This window comes from Physeter macrocephalus, chromosome 9 (assembly GCF_002837175.3).
Source record: "Physeter macrocephalus isolate SW-GA chromosome 9, ASM283717v5, whole genome shotgun sequence".
NCBI lineage: Eukaryota > Metazoa > Chordata > Mammalia > Artiodactyla > Physeteridae > Physeter > Physeter macrocephalus.
In genome coordinates, this window is record NC_041222.1 from 39,164,814 (window position 1) to 39,183,643 (window position 18,830).

The following is an 18,830-nucleotide window of genomic DNA, read 5'->3' on the forward strand; positions in this document are numbered from 1 at the left end:
TTACAATGTTGTGTTAGTTTCTGCTGTACAGCAAAGTGAAGCAGCTATACATATACATATATCCCCTCCTTTTTGGATTTCCTTCCCATTTAGGTCACCACAGAGCATTGAGTAGAGTTCCCTGTGCTATACAGTATGTTCTCATTAGTTATCTATTTTATACATAGTAGTGTATGTATGTCAGTCCCAATCTCCCAATTCATCCCACCCTCTTTCCCCCTCTTGGTGTCCATATGTTTGTTCTCCACATCTGTGTCCTTATTTCTGCTTTGCAAATAGGTTCATCTGTATCATTTTTCTAGATTCCACATATATACGGTAATATACAATATTTGTTTTTCTCTTTCTGATTTACTTCACTCTGTAGAAATCCAAAAAGGAGGGGATATATGTATACGTATAGCTGATTCACTTTGCTGTACAGCAGAAACTAACATAACATTGTAAAGCAACTATACTCCAATTAAAAAAAAAATGTTTCAGAAAGTACCCCCTACCCTATGTATAATCCATATTCATAATGGGTGAAAAAGTTTAGACTCCAAAGCTTCCAAACTCCAGTTTTTAGACTTAACAGTGGCTTCACAACAATTTTATTTGGAAGTAGAGAAGTGACAGCTAAGGCTTTTCTTTACAAAATCCTAGGTATAAAGAAAATGAATTGCAAGAAAACAGATTTCATTAAAACCAGAGTGATTGTAGGAAAGACCTAGACACAGGTCAAAGAGACCAAAGTATCCAGAAGACAATGTTCCTTCTGCATGACACCTACCAGTGGCAGAAGGGGAAAGAACAGTAACAAAACAAACAAAGATCAAAGATCATAGAGGAGAGAAAACAAATCAACCAGCTGACATCAAAGCTCCATATACCCTTTCCCTTTCTCAACACAAAAATGAAAAAGAAGACATTTTCCCTCTTCATGTTCATTTATCCTAGCAGTTCTATCCTCCTAGAGATTGTTGACTGGAACAGGCATTTCCTAAAAAGAGAAACCTTTCTATAGTGTACCTAAAAGAGCATAATTAAAAAGAACAGTCATTTCCATGTGCTTAGTCTCTCAAATAAAACTGATTTATTCTTGTAAAGAACAATAATGAGGAATAATAATAATAGTAGCTAACATATTTTGATGGTCAATTACATATACTAAGAACATTACCAGCATCAACTCGTTTTACTACCTCGACAACCTGATAAGGTTAAGAATTATTAGTCCTACTGTGTGGATGGGGAATTAAAAGCTTAAACACAGCAGTTGACTGATCCAAGACTTGATTAATAATAATAATAGCTAAAATTTAATGAATCTTTGTTCCAGATACCTATTTGATCTCTGCATATTAATTAATTCATTTAATCATCATCCAATCTTTGCCAGGGGAATCTATTGTACTCCCATTTTACAAGAGACTAAATTCCATAGGTTACACACCTGGTAAATGATGGAGCCAGGGTTACATATGTATTGATAGTTACGTAGATAGTAAATGATGGAGCCAGAGTTCTAAATCAGATAGTTTTGATCTATAGGTGCCTGACTCCAAATCTCGATTTCTCTTATCCACAGTGCTCTATTGCTCCTCAAGTATAATCATAGTTAAATTCATTTTTTTAAAAAAAACTATGCTATATAGAATAAATAGGCAATGAATGTGTGTGTGAAAGAATAGATACAGATAATATCCATCAATCAGCTAAGGCAGGTCAAATTCACAAATTTGGATTGTGCCCATAAATGACCAATTCCTTTTCTCTTTAATCTAACTAATAAATGCTATTTCCTTAGTAAATTATTAATATATGAAAACAGTCTTCAGTATTTATTAAAGTGAGGCCTAAAGCTTATTCAATATTCTTATTCCTGAATTTTCTGTGTTTCCTTTAAATTAATGTTAAAGTTTCATCTCTCCCTATGGTTATTTATTATTAAGGCAGAGTAATTTGTAGTCTGTCATCATGTATAATTTCCTCTTGAACAGATGGGTAATAAGACAAGCAGATAAATATGAACATTTCTAAATGGGAAAAGACCAGTTAAATCACCTTCCGTAAAGTACAATATAAATACCATCTTGTTAGGCTAGGATTCAAAGCACAGTTCTTTCAAACTGGTCTAGGGATAGGGAATTAAATATGGCAAATTTAATTTATATTTTCTGGTGCCTTTAGGCCAGCAGGGAAACATGCAGTTTAAACTCTGTGTTTAAGGTTGTCTGTCTAAAGCTACTTCGGGTCTAAAAAAAGAAGAGGTCTATCACACCTTTGATGCTGTAGTTTACTATTAGGAAGAAGCAGATTTTGATTCTTAGAAAGACTTGTAATCTCCAGCTTGAAAGACATTTAATGATTTAATCCATGGTTTTAACAGTAATGCTGGAGTCATAGTAGGTATATATTATACTTGTACTCCAGGGAGCACAAATGCACAGCTTCTTTAGCAAAATATGCAATGCAATGTGGTTAATAAGGTGCATCTCTGCCCGTAACCATGTGGTTTTAGGCAGGGCCCTTTTACAAGGCTGGCATGATAGTAAAACTCCACAGCATCACCATGTGATGTAGAACTTCACAGAATTCCTCCATGACAAGAATTATCAAAGCTATTTTTTAAATGAAAAAAAGTTGGGAGTCATCAGGTGAGTACCTGGTCCACACTAGTATAGGGATCCAGATCCTACTGGAATCAAAATGGAAACAGCATGAGTTTTAGACTTGACTTGAGTTCCTCCTGTGATTCTGCCAAGTACGGGACAGAGCTTTGTGGAAATTTAATGAAGGCTGCGTAATTTAGGACTCCTTCAAAACCAAATTTAGAAAATATTTGGTTAGTATTCATTTAGACATGGAGCAGTGAGTGAGAGCATGGCGGATTAGAAAGACTTTTGGGAGGGGAGCACGAAGAGAGTGCTTCTCTTTGCCACTTACCACAGTCCATAATCATCTTCATTATTTATTTGCTTGTGTTTTATGAATTGTCTCTCCACCCACGCACACACATATCAACACATTTGAATGTAAGATCGACCCTTGCAGGCCTTTGTCAGTATTGTATCCCCAGTGCCGAGAAACATGCCTAATAAATGGTAGGCACTCAGTAAGTGAATATTTGCTCAGTCAATTAATCAATCACATCAAGCTTAATCAGAAGATTAAATGGGATATAATGTTAGATGATTCTGACCTTTAAAGGGAATATAATAACATTTCTGAAACCTTTATAAGATTAAATGGCCATTTCTTTAACAGAAAAGCACTTATATTAGTTTTATAATATAAAGTATAGATATTATAAATAGGGTACAAGCTTAACCTACTTTTTTCTGAAAAAAAATTTGCAGAGAAGGTAAATTATTCAGACCTCTCTTAGTATAAGTCTATTTTCCATTTAACTGTTTCAATAACTTATAACTCAAGAGTATAAAGCAAAGAACTTCACACGCTTACATGGACATCTCAAGCTGATTGTAACTAAATTTTGTGGAAAAGCCAAATGTGGAAATAGACAGCCCTAAATATAAAAGGATTGCCCAAACTATAGAGCCAGAAAGGGGCAAGAAGACCTCAACCTTTCATAAACTGATAGCATGTCCCATTTCTTTCCACCTTTCATTCAGTTCAGCTTGAAAGACCACCAGACACACGCTTTCCCTATCTGTGGTAAGGTACTTTCTATGAGATGGTTAGTCCAACCCAAAGACTCTGCTAATTTACTCTTAGATAGCTTTCATACTTTTCAACTAATGCAATATACAAAAGTATACAGTGCACTTATGATTATCATTAAGAGCTTAATACATTACGTATCTTATAGAATATGAAATATACAATTAAATAAATAACTCATTGAAAAATAAATACATGAGAAGGTGGGAAATAGTTCCCCAAATAGGATAACTATCAAGGAAATCTGTAATTATTTACCATGCCATTGTCCTGGTCTAATCTTCTCTAGGACCCGGTGCAAAAGAAAAAGTTTATAAAATCTTCTTCAGAGTAAAAATCAGCACACTACATTGAGAAAATGGCAAGCTTTAGGCCCAGACAGACTTTATCTTGGCTCCTCTACTAGCTTATTCTGGGACAGTTATTGACTACAACTCTAAAACAGAAAGCTAATATGCACAATGCTGGCTTGTTAAAGATTAAATGAAATAATGTTTGTAGGGTATCTGAGTGGCACTCAATAAATTGTTGTTATGGTGATCGCTGATAGAATGGAAAATAAGTGGCAATTCTCCACAGTGAGGCAAAAAGCACCGCAAAAAGTGAAAAAAAATCAGGACAACCTAATCAAAAAATAAATGTGGAAAATAATCCACATTTGTTTGAACTGTCCAGGTTGATTGCTCCAAATTTCTGAGGCAGAGGGGAGAAGGGAAGGTAACTGAAAGTATTATTGAGTAGCTCTCAATACGTTTTTCCCACTGTGACACACATGATAAATTATGGTCATATGTGTAACTCATTCCTATGTGCAATTTCTGGCAATAAAAATAATTCTAGGGCTTCCCTGGTGGCGCAGTGGTTGAGAGTCCGCCTGCCGATGCAGGGGACGCGGGTTTGTGCCCCGGCCCGGGAGGATCCCACGTGCCGCGGAGCGGCTGGGCCCGTGGGCCATGGCCGCTGGGCCTGCGCGTCCGGAGCCTGTGCCCCGCCAACGGGAAAGGCCGCGGCAGTGAGAGGTCCACGTACCGAAAAAAAAAAAAAAAAAAAAAAAAAAAAAATTCTATTTGTTTCTATCCCACTCAAGATAGGCTATTGCAACACAAGTGACCATGACATTGCTATTGAGATAGACTGGAACCTGCTCTAGTGTACGTTAAAAATAAATGATTTGCAAATTGTATATATTTTAGTTATCATTAATTACAAATTTCTTGCGATACATCTCATAACTGATCAAGATTCATCCTTATCATTTCATAAATGAGTAGACTGAGGTTCAGAGGGATTAAATGGCTGGCTCAGAGTCAAACAGCAAATCTGTAGCAAAGCAAGAAAAAAATCCACAGTTCTTTCAACACACATTGTATCACGATCTTAATGCTCTAAAGGGCCTTCTGTTTCACAATGCCTCTCAAGGTACCATATTTTAGCTGCACAGTTAAAACTTAAGAATTTCATGATGACTGTTCTTTTTTTGATGTGTCTAAATTTTTTTTTCCATTTCCTAGAATGGTAGACATTTGGAAAATGTCTTCTGTTTAATTTTATTCAACACATATTCATTAGGGCCAAGCAAGTTCTAGGTCTAGGGATCCGGGAAAGAGCAAAACAAAATCTCTGCCTTCATGTCTATTGGAAGAAATGAACACAAAATGAAATGAAATTACTGTATTTTTAATTTATTTTATTTATTATTTATTTAATAATTTATTTTTAAATTTAATTGAGATATAGTAATATAGCATTTTAGATACTGATAAGTGTTGAGGAGGAAAATAAGGCAAGAAAGGGATGGTGCAGGAATATGTGTGAGGAAGTTCCATTAATGAGCTGATGTATTTTAATTCATTGCCATTTGATAATGAGGGACAGAGGACTGAGGGATAGTCACTCCTAAAACGTGCCCAATCTTGTCAGTGAAATATCCATCAACTGTGTTATCTCCCTATGGAGCCTCCATTTTAATTAGGCAACACAACATTTAGCCAGCAGGAAAATCTGCCCTGCTATCTGGAGGGGCATGGAGGAAAATCAGATCCTAGTCAAAACTATTACAAACCAGAATATGGCAAGATTATGCTCAAAATTATTTTAAATGTTATCCCCTTTTCCTTATATTCTTTATTATTTTAGAAATGACATACTATCATATTTACAATATTTTAAAATTTTTATTTGCCTTATTCTAAGTCTAGAGCCCTATACTAAATAGGTTTTTGATTGAGTACATTCTCCTGCCTTCTCTGTACACTATGAATATTGTACAAAATGAAGGCACAATATGATATTCATATAGCGAGTTCCTGGATGATTATTGCTTATTCTACTTCAGAGGTATGAAAATGATACTTTAAGATTTCTTCACTGTTTTTAGACATTGTTCATTTTGATTACTGTCTAACATCTAAGTGAATATATATTTTGTTTTTTTGATATTTGTATATGAGTTTTTTAATTGAAATAGTTAATTTATAATATTTAAAGTGTCGGGGCTTCCCTGGTGGCGCAGTGGTTGCGCGTCCGCCTGCCGATGCAGGGGAACCGGGTTCGCGCCCCGGTATGGGAGGATCCCACATGCCGCGGAGCGGCTGGGCCCGTGAGCCATGGCCGCTGAGCCTGCGCGTCCGGAGCCTGTGCACACACACACACACACACACACACACACACACACACACACACACAAAAATATATATATATATATATTTAAAGTGTCTATTTTCAATGTCATGTTCATTGTCAAAATAAAATCTCTGCCTTCCCAATGATGATGCAGTGTCATTGTGCACTATACTGACTTCCATGTGTAGAAGAAAAAACAAGGTCAAAAAAATATTTTGGTCTAATGCAGGAAGGGAGAATGGGGTCTCCAATGCTGTTATTGGTAAGTGCTAGCAAATCTTCACAGTGAGCAAAGAGGACATGAAAATGCCTTTATTTGTTTGTTTTCTCGTTTTTAATCTTTCCAATAGTTCAGAAACTGAGAAAGGCATCTGATTAGCTTATGAGACATTTATCTAGGACAGCATTCCCCATCTAATGAGATTGAATGAGCACTTACTTTCAATTGCCTTGATTTTATTTTCCCAGGGGACACAAGCAGCTTTGAAGTTCTCAAAATCACGGAGAAATTTTACCCATTTCTGAAAAGAAAGCCAAGTACAACAGTAAATCCCAACTGCTTGTTTGTTAAGATGTTTATCTCCCACACTCATCCCAAAATATCTCATGACAATGAGCTTGGAAAGATCCCTCTGGCATCACATATTGCTCTTTGTAAAAAGGGAAGATGCTAGTTTCACTTGCCTCCCTGTTCCCCATCTACCCCTGGACCAATTTAATTAAAAAATGTTTACTGACTCTCTGTTTTACAGAAAATATGCTGACCACTGAGAAATATCTGTTTATTCTACCACACAATAAGAGAGCAGGGACTGGGTTAGCACCTAATAAGGTGATCAGCAAATGGTGTGTGTTTAATTAAATATTCATTGCATGAAGAAATTAAAGAAATATAAATAAGACATAGTTCCTGCCTTGAAGGGCTTCTGGATCAAGTACACTGTACATAAACAGGTAATTTCTATACAGGATGGTAAGTGCTATGACTTTTCCTTCTGGTAGAGGTAGAACAGTCAGCTAAATGGAAAGGCATGGTGTTATAGGAAAAGGAAGAAGAAAAAGAATCATAAATTAGTTTTTATAAAAGATCTTCCTTCCATTTTACCCGACAATGTTGGGTTACCCAGGATCAAGAGGACCACTAAGAAGAATGAGAATGAGGCAGATAACTTTGCACATGTACAGATTATGCTGGGATAATGGGTGAGCTAGACAGACATGGGGAGCCTAAATAAGATTTGAGACAAGTCTGGAGTTTGAAAGATTACCTAGACCAGAAACAACCCAAATATTCATCTATAACAGAACGGATAAATAAATTACAGCATCTTCATACGATGGGATACAACACATAAATAAAAATGAACTATAACTCCCATGACATGAACATATCTCATGAAAATAACATTGCATCAAAAAAGCCAGAAACAAAAGCATAAATGCTATATTCCATTTATTTAAATTGTAAAAACAGACAAAACTAATCTATGATATATATGACATATAAATATATATTACAGATCTATCTATATATTTCATATTTAAGATATATGAACTTTAGTCACAAAACTCCCATCTTTATGGGAATATATTTAGCCTCAGGTGGTATAACATTTGTAAAGAGGAGATAGTAATACCTACATACCTACTTTGCTGTGAGAATTAAATATGGAAAGATTTTTATATAAAGATTCAATTTTTATAGAAGGATTTAATTCAGTGCTTGGCACATAGTAAGTGCTAAATAAATGTTAGTTTCTTTTCTATCTTTTCCAAAGATCTATATTTATATTGGCATATCATTTGTTTTTTCTTATTTTCTATCCAATCTACAGTTGATGTTCACGGTAGAGAAGAGCTATATGGCCGTGTAACTTGTAGACATTTTGAGAAAGAAACCTTGACCCAGAACCCCTTAACTCCCAGGGAATGAAAATGAAAGGGGCTCAACCTTTTACATTTGGAAGTGATAAAAGCACACAAGTCAGTCTTTTGCCATAAATCAATGTTTATCGACTTATTTTCATTTTAACTCCTTTAAAGAGCCTTTTAGGACAATTTTTTTTTCTGAATCATCCCTTTCTCCAAATTTCAGTAACGCAGAATACTCTTTATCTACTGTATATGTACCTATGTATAGACATAACGTATAACATTTTTTTCACTCAGAACAGAACCAATTTTACCACCCCTCGGGGGCAACATGGCTTCCACTGAGCATAAATGGCATCAACCAAACTGAGCTAAGAAAATACTTACCTTGGCCATCATCATCTTAAATGCAAACCACCGTTTTCCTTTTCCTTTCCCAAGAGCCCCTTCATTTTCATTCACAAATTTTTTTGCTTCCCTGAGGAAATAAAACAAAATAAGGGGTGGGTGGTAGTGGGTTGAGATTAATACAGTATAAAGGTAGTGGGTATTTAATTTTATTAGGTCTACTGCCTTATTTCTTCTAGACACTTTCAAACCCTTAACAAGTGAATGTAAGCTGAATTTCATAACCTTGGGACTTGTAATGGATGTTTAAGTTTTTAAATTCTGGTCAGAAAGAATGAGATATTTCAGTCTCACTTATTTATTAGTCAGCTGAAGTCATCAAAAAGCAAGGAATTTATGCTAAGTGTCAAAATAGAGAACCCTAGTTCTTCTCATTTCTACCACATATAAAATTGAATCTGAAGTTTACTTCAGATTCTGGCAGTCAGAATGTTTATTTTAAAATACTTTCTTTCCTTCTTTTTTAAGGATTGCTTTTTTAAAAAAATAGGGCAGGGAGTTTAGGACAAACTGACATAGAACACACTTATTGATCTGGTATTTAATCTCATAAAAGCAATTATGACTTAAAACAGAAAAATCATACTCTGTAAATCAAATGGGGTTGAGGGAAGAGAGAAAAGGAAGGGAATACTTTTTGGCCTCACATTCCGAAAGGGCTTCACATTTAAACTTTAACGTTATTCCCAAATATTTGTACATTTACAGTAGTCACATTAGTGTCTTTGTGTATGTGGTAAAAAGCATTAATTCATCAAAATGGATAAAGTGAACATGTTAAATATACTACAACTTTTGTAACCTTTTTAGTCATTTTTGCTATTGTTGTTTGTTTGAGATATGAAAAGAATTTTTAAAATAGAGGCAGTCCAGGCTTGCCTTGACCTCTCCAGGGCCGTAAAAGGCATAACCCAAGAGAACCAAGGGATAATCCAAACCTGGACATTGGTTCTACAGGTACAACGCTGTCGTCAGTTGGGTGGCCCCTGGAATATGTGGTTTTACAGACAAGCCCCTTCAACACATGACTATAAATAAACAACACACAAAGTACTCTTTAAAAAGTGAAAAATGAAACTTCATCCTTAAGCTGGTGAAGGATTTTCTGTGTTCCTTAGTATCAGTGCTAAACTCATGATTTTACAATACCCAGTGATGAAAACAGCACATGTCTGCTAACTTAGCTGATAACTAGAAAATGGTGCCCCATTACTCACCTGTGCATGTGCACCCACCCATGACCTGCCGTAAAAACACAAGCACAACAGAGAAGATTCTCTTCAGTCATCAAGCAGACTTCCCACATCATTTCCTTAATGGCAGAAACAATATCGTGTCCTTTTGTATCTCTCACAGCACTGTTCACTACTTTAACCATAGGAGGTGTTTAGTAAACTGAAACCTTCTTGAGATAGACCTAAATGGCATAATTTGGATAGACAGAGACAAGGGAGTATCTAATAATTGTATTTTCCACATCAATTAATGCTTGAAGGAAAAAGCATTCCTAGACTTTGGGATTGCACCCTTCCCTTTAGTCTTCTCAGAAACTTAGTAGGACAGCTTTCTAGAAATGAAGAAGATTTATTAGGCTGGCCTTGTCAAACACCCTGACATTTGACATGACTTCTGGGCTGTGAAGATTAATTGAAAAGCAGTTTCTAGAACATTCTACACATTTTAAAATGTTCAATAAAGCCCCATCAACAAGTATAAACCGAGCTCTCATGGCTGGGTTTTTAGATCCATGCAATCAAAAAACCGTATCACAGTTAAGCTTTAACTATGTATTACAGAGATGATAAGACAGGAGTGAGTGTGGTACTTAGCAGCCACTTTATAAAATGTTGAACACTTTTATGAGTTCTAACCCAGACTCTGTGATTTGTCTCTATAACTTTGCCCATGTTTTTGTCACTCTCTGTACTCACGTTAAGGAGCATCCCACTTCTCAGAGGAAAGACTACTTGCTCAGGACTCGCACACACCTCAGCAAGCTCTGGCACAGTTTCCTTCAGTTACTGTGTAGCTTTTAACAGGTCAGGATTCTCAAACAAACAAACAAAAATTGGGCAATTGCTTCTCTGCTTGCTGGAGTGGTGGCAAGAATAAGATGAGACTATAGATGTGAATGTGTTGAAGGAATTATTACACTGTCAATTCCACTGTAACACTTGTTTTGAAACCAAGAATCTGTCCTAACATGATTGTTATAGTACGGAACAATTTGAACATAACACAAATTTTGTGTTTGCTTACATGTGATTTTATCTAAAAGAAACACTGGGTGAATACAAGAAAAAAACACATCCATCTAAACCTAGCAGTATATATACAAAATGCACACACCTCATCAACCAGCTACTTCATGGCACCCCATGTGTTAGAAAAGTCACATCCATTCAGAGCTGGTGTTACAATGACGCTCCTTCCATGCTTCACAATAATTCACAAACTGCAATCTTGTCATTTCCACAAGCAAACTTCAGGTCTTTTTTAAGGTAAACTGCCATATTTATTGCAGTGTTTTATGTATTTCTCAGCCATTAAACATGTGTAAAATGTTGCTGCCGTTTTCTTAAATTTCTATCTTTTTTTAATGTGTCACTGATGATGTTTCTGAATATTGTGCCCCATCCCCATTTTTCCTGTAAGCCCTGTAGTTTTCATTACCCAATTTTTCATAGTGTAGAAATTTTTAGGAACCTATACATCATGTTATAGCAATTAGTTGGCATCAAGAATTTTGAAATTCATAAAACCAAGTATATACAGGAATTACCACATCATTCTCTATTATAATAAACATATATAAATGGAAGACCATTTTAGTAGTAAAATCAAAATTTGTTTTTCAGATGTAATAAGGTGACGATTTTATGGGGATAGCCACTGCTCCTGATGTTTAGCAGATAATTAAAGAACATCAGTTTGGCCTATTAGAATTAGATCACTTTCTAGCTGAGTGGCCAATTAGAAAACATGACTGCTCTAAGCAGACAGGAGTGTAAAGAAATAGCTATTCTACTCCATATTTCTGACAAGATTTTAAATTTTGTGAGCTGATAATTATGTTACAGGAACATTAAACTAGCAAGATTTAAGAGAGAGAGGGAAGTCAGGGTTATAACCAAATTTAAGTCACCACAAAATTAATTATAAATTCATTTAACAAATACAGAAACTTATTTTCATGGCATTCATAAGGTTTCTTATCAGTTATTATACATATATTTTCCTTTGGACAATCTAAACAAGTTTTTATTTTTTGTCTCTTAAATTGCCAGTTTATCCCTGATACTAAGCATAGTTTCATACTTCTCTTCCAATTACTACCCTACCCCACCCTCAACATACATATCCTGACGGTTTTCAAACGAAAGTCTGGACTTCACTCTACTCCACATAATCACAAGTGCCCTAATGCCCTAACCCCTCCTCCATTCTTCAAGAGATCTTCCCCAAGTTTCATACCTAAGGGCTCCCTGACCAGCCATTCTAGTGCCTCCTGCTCCCCACTTCCCACCCTGGCCAAAATAACGACTAGACTCAACTCACCAGAAATCTGGGGGATGACTTTAAAACAAAGCCAGGGGTATGGGGTGGGCAGAGAATTGTTAAGCAAGAACAGATTCTTGATCCCCCTAATCTGATGCTCTTGGGACGTAAGAAAGCACTCTTGCACCTTTCCGGCCTAGAAGAGGGGATATTGGGGTGGAAGAGCTCAGTGAAAGAACACACCTTAACACTATTTTCGGGGCTGACCTTTACAATGAGCTGGCATGATTTCAGAATGGAAGAAAACTAGTATCACCCAATCCCATCCTCCCTGATAACAGATTTCTTAACCAGAAGACAACATCTTTCACTGTGCTGTTAGAAACAAGATACAAAAAAAAACTAACCAATATGGAGATAAACACTGACTGATACTTATCACACTGAAGTACCCATAACAGATGTCAGAATGCAAAAAAACAAAGAGCAGAGTCTTTGAAAACTAAAAAGCAAAAAATTTTCTTTATATTTTTCCTGTAGTGAATCTATTTTCCTACCCATTTATATTGATCTGGATAATTTAAAGGGATTTATTTACATGGCTAAAATGAAATAGGCTCTTGTGAATAAACTTTGAATATCTGATGGCCTCAAACCATCCAAATATCTGACTGAAAAATGTGTGTCGTCCCCTTGAATTGCATTCAGCAAAAGCTGCCTGCCAAGACTGTAATCCAGTCTCCAGGTCTCAGAGCTCAAAGCCCTGGTACAATATGCACAGGTCTCTGAGCTGTAACCCCAGACCCAGGGATAAATAATTGAGCAAGGTCTATTTAATGACAATAATACCTGGCCTCATAATTTATTTATCAACCCCTGTGTTGGTAATTAGAATAATAAGGTTTCATGGGCTTTCAAGAATGCTTTCACAGTTAGTTGAAGGAGCACGCTTTGGCCTAACTTACAAAAAAGATAATTTACCCATAACACATGATACAACCCTGATGAAACAAGGGATTTAGGACATGCTATGCTGCCTTTGACACATTCTCATCCCAGGAAACATGTTCTCGTTTGGGTTAGGTTAAGTTGACTTTTCTTTCTCTTGTTCTCAGCTTGATAGTATCATTGAGCAACCAACTTATTGTTCAAGTAAATGAAAGACTTTTCAAAACTTGTCTTTAAGGCAACTGTAATCAAAACTTGTGCTCATGAACATTACTTCCCACTAAAGGGATCAGAAGAATGAAAGGTCTTTTCCTAATAAACAATGCCATTAAAAAAAAAAAGGTTGACCAATTTAAATTGACTAAAAGTCAGAACTCCGACTTTTCCTAAAATATTACTGAGTAATTGAAAGAAAGTTGAGGAGGTAAGAAGACAGTCTAATATACAGAGATTGAAAATAAGGATTATAGGCCTTTCTAGATAATATAACTCCATAATTAGACTGGCAGAATTATTTTAAGTCATCCTAGTACTGGAACTGAGGATTCAAAACATGTGCTTTTATAACGGGGATGCTGGTGGCAGCAGTTATAATGGTTAAGATGCTCAGTTGTTTCATCTATAAAACAGAGACAGTAATAGCTATTCCATAGGGTTGTTGTATGCATTATAGGGAATAATGTATGTGATGTGTTTAGTAACAGTGTATGTAATGCATCCATGGCAAACAGGAAGAGCACTATAAATAGTAACTATTATTAATAGCAATAGTACTAACAGGGCTGACTTTAATTTTTATGCTGACTCTCCAAATTAAAAAGTTGAGAAAGGACTAGATACTTCCAGGCAAAACCCTGCAGAAAGCCAGTCCATTTCCCCTTAGATCTTGACCCTAGTGAGATGTGAGAATAGTGGAAATCGGTCTTGTTACCAAAAGAGCAGGAGAGAATTCAGCCTTACATTTGAGACCTGATGAGAGTGCCCGGGTGTCCGGCTGCAGAAGCCCCAGCTATGATGCTGCCGGGGAGGAGGTATTGGTGGGTGCCAGCCCAAGTCCTGCTCCAGCCATGCTGTGCTGTTGCAGAGAGCTCAGGATGCTTGGACAGCTGGGGAGTCTGTGGTAAGAGACAGAGAGAGAGCTCTCTCCCTTGACTAGGACCACATTCTATTCAGTTCTGCGATCTGTATCTTACAATTGAGACACAGATTTGAGTCCTGGCTCTGTCACATACTAGCTGTGTGCTCCTGGGGAGATGTTGATCCCAAGCTTTCTCGCCTATGAAATGTGACCAGCAACAGTAACAGCAATGACAGCTAACATACTGAATGTTTGCCATAAGCCAGGCACTATTTATGTCCATCATCTCCTTTAATCCCCAACAAATCCTGCAAGGTGGGAACTATTATTATACCCATTTCAGAGATGAGGAAACTGAGGATTAGATCAGTAAAAGAAGTGTCCAAGTTTACCCAAAGAGTAAGTGGCATAGCTCAGCTAGGAATTGAGCTCATATGGCCAATTTTCCCAGAATAACATCATTATTTACCTCATGGGGTTGGTATAAGGACATGTAAAAGTTGAGACAACATAAACAAAGCAGTTCTTGGTATACCAGGGGTAAATGGTACTTTTGATTATTATTCAAAGACATTTATTATTTTTCTGGGCAATGTATATGATACATTGAGTAAAACTTCAGAATAAAGAACGATTTGTACACTATCTTTACAACTATGTAAAAATCGTGTGTGTCAATGGCCAAAGACTGGGCAATTATGCAAATAATTAGTTCCTCTATTTTCTAAACTTATAATACTATCACACAGTTTTGTTTACAGTAATAAAATATAGATTTTTATTTGTTTCAAGGCACTGTGGCGTATGAAGAAAAAAAAAGAATGTGGTTCTATGCTTTTGTGTAAGGCATTTCTAATTCCATTAGAAAGCTAAGACATAGATAAATATTTAGGGCATCATCTAATTACTACCAAATGAATAAACAGTAAAATTAAGCGCTGAAAGATTCAGATGAGAGTGGGGTGGTGAGAAAGAACCTTGAACAAAAGGAGGATTCAGCTACATGGTCAACATTGCAGGAAGGACATTACAGCACAGGGAAATGGTGTGAGTAATGGTGAAGAGATGGAAGTGCACCTGGGGTCTTCTGGTGAGTGATGAAGAAAACAGTCTAAGTGCTTTAGAGGAGCAGTTGGCATGCCCTGATGCCAAGTTAAGCAGTACAGAATTCACTCTGATCTCTATAAGGATCCATGAGCATTTTGTTAGCAGGAAACTGACAAGTGCAGTACTTATCAGTACTATATGTGTGTGCTATATGAAAAATGTTGCAACAATGATGTGCAAGATGAATTAGAGGAAAACAAAATGAGAGGCTGGATGTAACTTGATTTCTAATGCCTTTACACAAGCTGTTTCCTCTTTCTGGAATGCCCTTCCCGTCTTCTCCACCTGTTCTCTTCCTTTCCATTTTCAGTTCAATAGCCAGGCCAACACTACAGCTCCGCCATAAGGTCTTTCCTGATTTCCTTTCTAACACTCGCCTCCAGCCCCAGGTCAGGGTGATTTAACCTCTGACCTTCATGTAGTAATTACCTCATGTATTGTAGTTAACCCATGGTCCATTTTCACCACTACACTGGGATTTCCTGAAAGTAAGGTCCATGTCTTTTGTTCTAATTTCCCAATATTTAATATAGCACCTGGCACAGAAGTGAGTTTCAACAAATGCTATTGTAATGAATGAGCACCTACAAGAAGACTAGATGATAGTCTGGTTGTGGTTCCTAAACCACCTACACCTCAGAATCACCTGTGGGATCTTTTAAAAAATTTCAAAGGCCAGGTGTCCCCATTCCCAGACCACTTAAGTCACAATCTCTAGGGGTGGGACATAGGCATCAGTACTTTTTAACATCCCTAAAAGGTTCCAACGTGCAACTAGTTGAGGACCAAATTCGGAACTAAACCAAATATTATTTGTTGAGAGTAGTAAATTTAAGAGATTTTTACGTGGCCAAGCAAGTTGTTGGAGGTTTGGGCTAAAAAGCTACTATATCAAATATGATTAAATATGATTATTTTGGTGTCCCCTTGCATTGGTAATACTCTACATATTTTGAAGCCTGATAAATTTATTTTGGTGAATAACTTTATTTTTCAGGTCCCTAGCTTACTCTTTATCTTATATCCCTAAAGAGTAACTAAAAACATCTGAAACAATCTGAAAACAAGCAACAAAGAACAAGCAAAAATGTTGGCTGTATATTCACATAACCTTTTACCCTATGTATGTGGCTTATTTTGGTGTGCTTCCTTTTAACAGCACCACTTCACAGATTTCACAGTTTAAAATATATATATATGGAGAGAGAGACAGAGAGAGAGCACCAAGCCTTCTAAACATTTCATCAGCAATAAACATAACAATGATCTGTGCACAAAGAGCTCTTAAGACAATTTTTTCATCAGCTCTGATGACATTCATGGAGATGTGTCAAAGCCAGCTGCTGGTGTTGGTAAATAACCAAAGCAAAGCTTGGGTAGGTCAAATCTGTATTAAGTTCAAAGTTACTACCCATAGAAATTCTCCAGACCTAGGATAACTTCTTTGTTCCCTGGACTATAAAACAATGCTAATTTTCATGGCTGGCTTAAATGTCAAATAAAAACTCAGACATATTTGTACCCTAGAGGTCAGTCAAGCATCTCAGAGTAATTTTAGATGAATCAAGGGAGAAACAACATAGCTGGGCTTTAGAAGTTTAATAAAGAAAGAAAGCACACTAGATCCTCTTTCTACTTGCTGGTTAAATCTTTTCCTAATTCTGTTCTACCTGGTTAATTTAAAAATCAATTTATGGTTAATAATTTTCCTTTGTATTATAATAGCAGGGAGAGGGGAAAGAAGACCATATAGATTTCCCCAAGAGCTAAAAGTCTGTGCTGAGTTTTAGATACTGGTCACAGCATAAACTGGTTTTCTGCCATACAAGGACACCAAAAAATTCTAAGATTTGTAACGTTATCAGCAGAGACAATGTGCAACTAAGTTGCTATAAAGAATTCTTTCTCCATCTAAAACAATCTGTAATAGTAACTTTATTAATATCTCTCAAATCTTCTTATTAAGCTCTGTATCAAGGATTTTTTACTTTATTTTGATTTTTGTCTTTTGTTTTAATGACTCAATGAGCATGCAATTAACAACACTAATACCTAAAACAATACCCCTGAAAGTAGGGGTGGCATTACGTGGGCTGCAGAGTTCTAGGCCATATCCCTAAGACATCGAGGTATATCCCAGTCTATTGTTATTGCTTTGGCTTTTGAGCAGAAATGAGATTTAGGGAGAATGTGTCCTTAAAGTCACAAATGAATCTTAAGATCAAGAGCTGAAGAGTAACAAGAAAAGTTAAATCTAAAATCTTACCTCAACTATTCTCAACACCAAAGATTTGCAAAACGTCAGTGTATCCTCTCCCTCCTTCACTGTGGGAAAAGTATACTCAGAGAAAGTAGAAATAGCACTGAAAATACAGATTGCTATACATAGATGTAAGAAGGACCTATCAAATTCTGATCAATAAGTAAATTTATTTTATTTCTATAATTTTTTCATTCTCCTTTTTACTTAGCCATTTTTTTCTAAGTATTTATTGAGCGTGTTTTATGTTTTTAGCAGTGAGTTAAGTGTTTTGAAAAATCTAAAAGAAACATGTAGATTTCTTTCTGAAGCTTAAACTCCATTAAGAAAAAAGAGATATAGGCCCATAAAATTGTTACACAACAGTGCTAGGCAGCCTTGAAGTAAAAAGGGAGAGGGCCCTGGAGGCTTGAGAGCCTGTTGAAGACACTGTAGATGAGATAAGAATTAAACTGGGCATTAAATGGCTGATACAATTGAGTAGGCAGAGAAAGGCATTCCAGGCATCGGTTTGCTGAAATTTCCTTAATAAAGGAGATATTTCCACCATGAACCTCAAGTACAATCTCATATTCTTAGATATACTAACATTCAGGGATTGGTAGACATACTGTGCTAATTTTGCTTGGTTCATGTGCATTCCAATCAAACATGTTTAATGAATTCTGAATACTGTGAAATACTCCTCTCAGAGTGAGAGGAGCCATTCTACTTTGAAAGGTTTGGTAAAATATTTCTGCACAACACCTGTGTGTTCATATTTGGCCCCTGGTCAACATTTCTAAGTATTGTGAAATATTATTTTCAAAATTTTGTGTGGTGATATTTAGGAATACTGGAAAGCCTTAGTTTTCTGTTAGAACAGTGTGTTCTGCCTTTTGATCCAAGAGTGGGCAAGAAATTTTAAATGATGGGAGTTCAGTGAGCTCTGCGAATAATCAAGACTACCTGGTAAATTTAATCTCTTGCCACAAGATAAACTTAGATCTGGAGTCTCTCCTGAGCATTTGGCAACACAACTTAGGTGAGGTCACCCACAGAGCATATTATACTCCTATGTGAACTAGTCTTTCTGCTGAGTTGACTTGGAGTCTTACTATTTCACAGTTTCCTTCCATAGCCTCCCTTTTAAGCTTTCCCGATCACTGTGACCAACCACTGGTCAAGAAACACTATAATAGTGAGTGCATAAAATAAAAAACTTAATTCAGCCAAAGATCATGTATCTTTTATAGATATTTGAGGGTAAATATGTATGTATATGTATAACAGTATATACATATATATGTGTGTATATATATTACAAAAGCATAATTAATATGACTCTTTGAAAGAAGTGATTTATATTTAACTTAAAAGTTTCTAGGGCTT

General features: G+C 36.3%; 1 protein-coding gene across 6 annotated transcripts in view; it reads right to left on the reverse strand.

Moving 5' to 3' along the window:
• TMC1 (transmembrane channel like 1) overlaps nt 1-18,830 on the reverse strand; it is a 141,109-nt gene that overhangs the window by 73,169 nt on the left and 49,110 nt on the right. For all 6 annotated transcript variants that reach the window (XM_007106604.4, XM_028493875.1, XM_028493877.1 and 3 more), the window contains 2 exons: nt 8,548-8,638; nt 6,728-6,809 (listed from right to left, as the gene is read on the reverse strand). In XM_007106604.4, the coding sequence (XP_007106666.3) occupies nt 6,728-6,809; nt 8,548-8,638 (173 nt within the window). The remainder of the gene's footprint in view (nt 1-6,727; nt 6,810-8,547; nt 8,639-18,830) is intronic.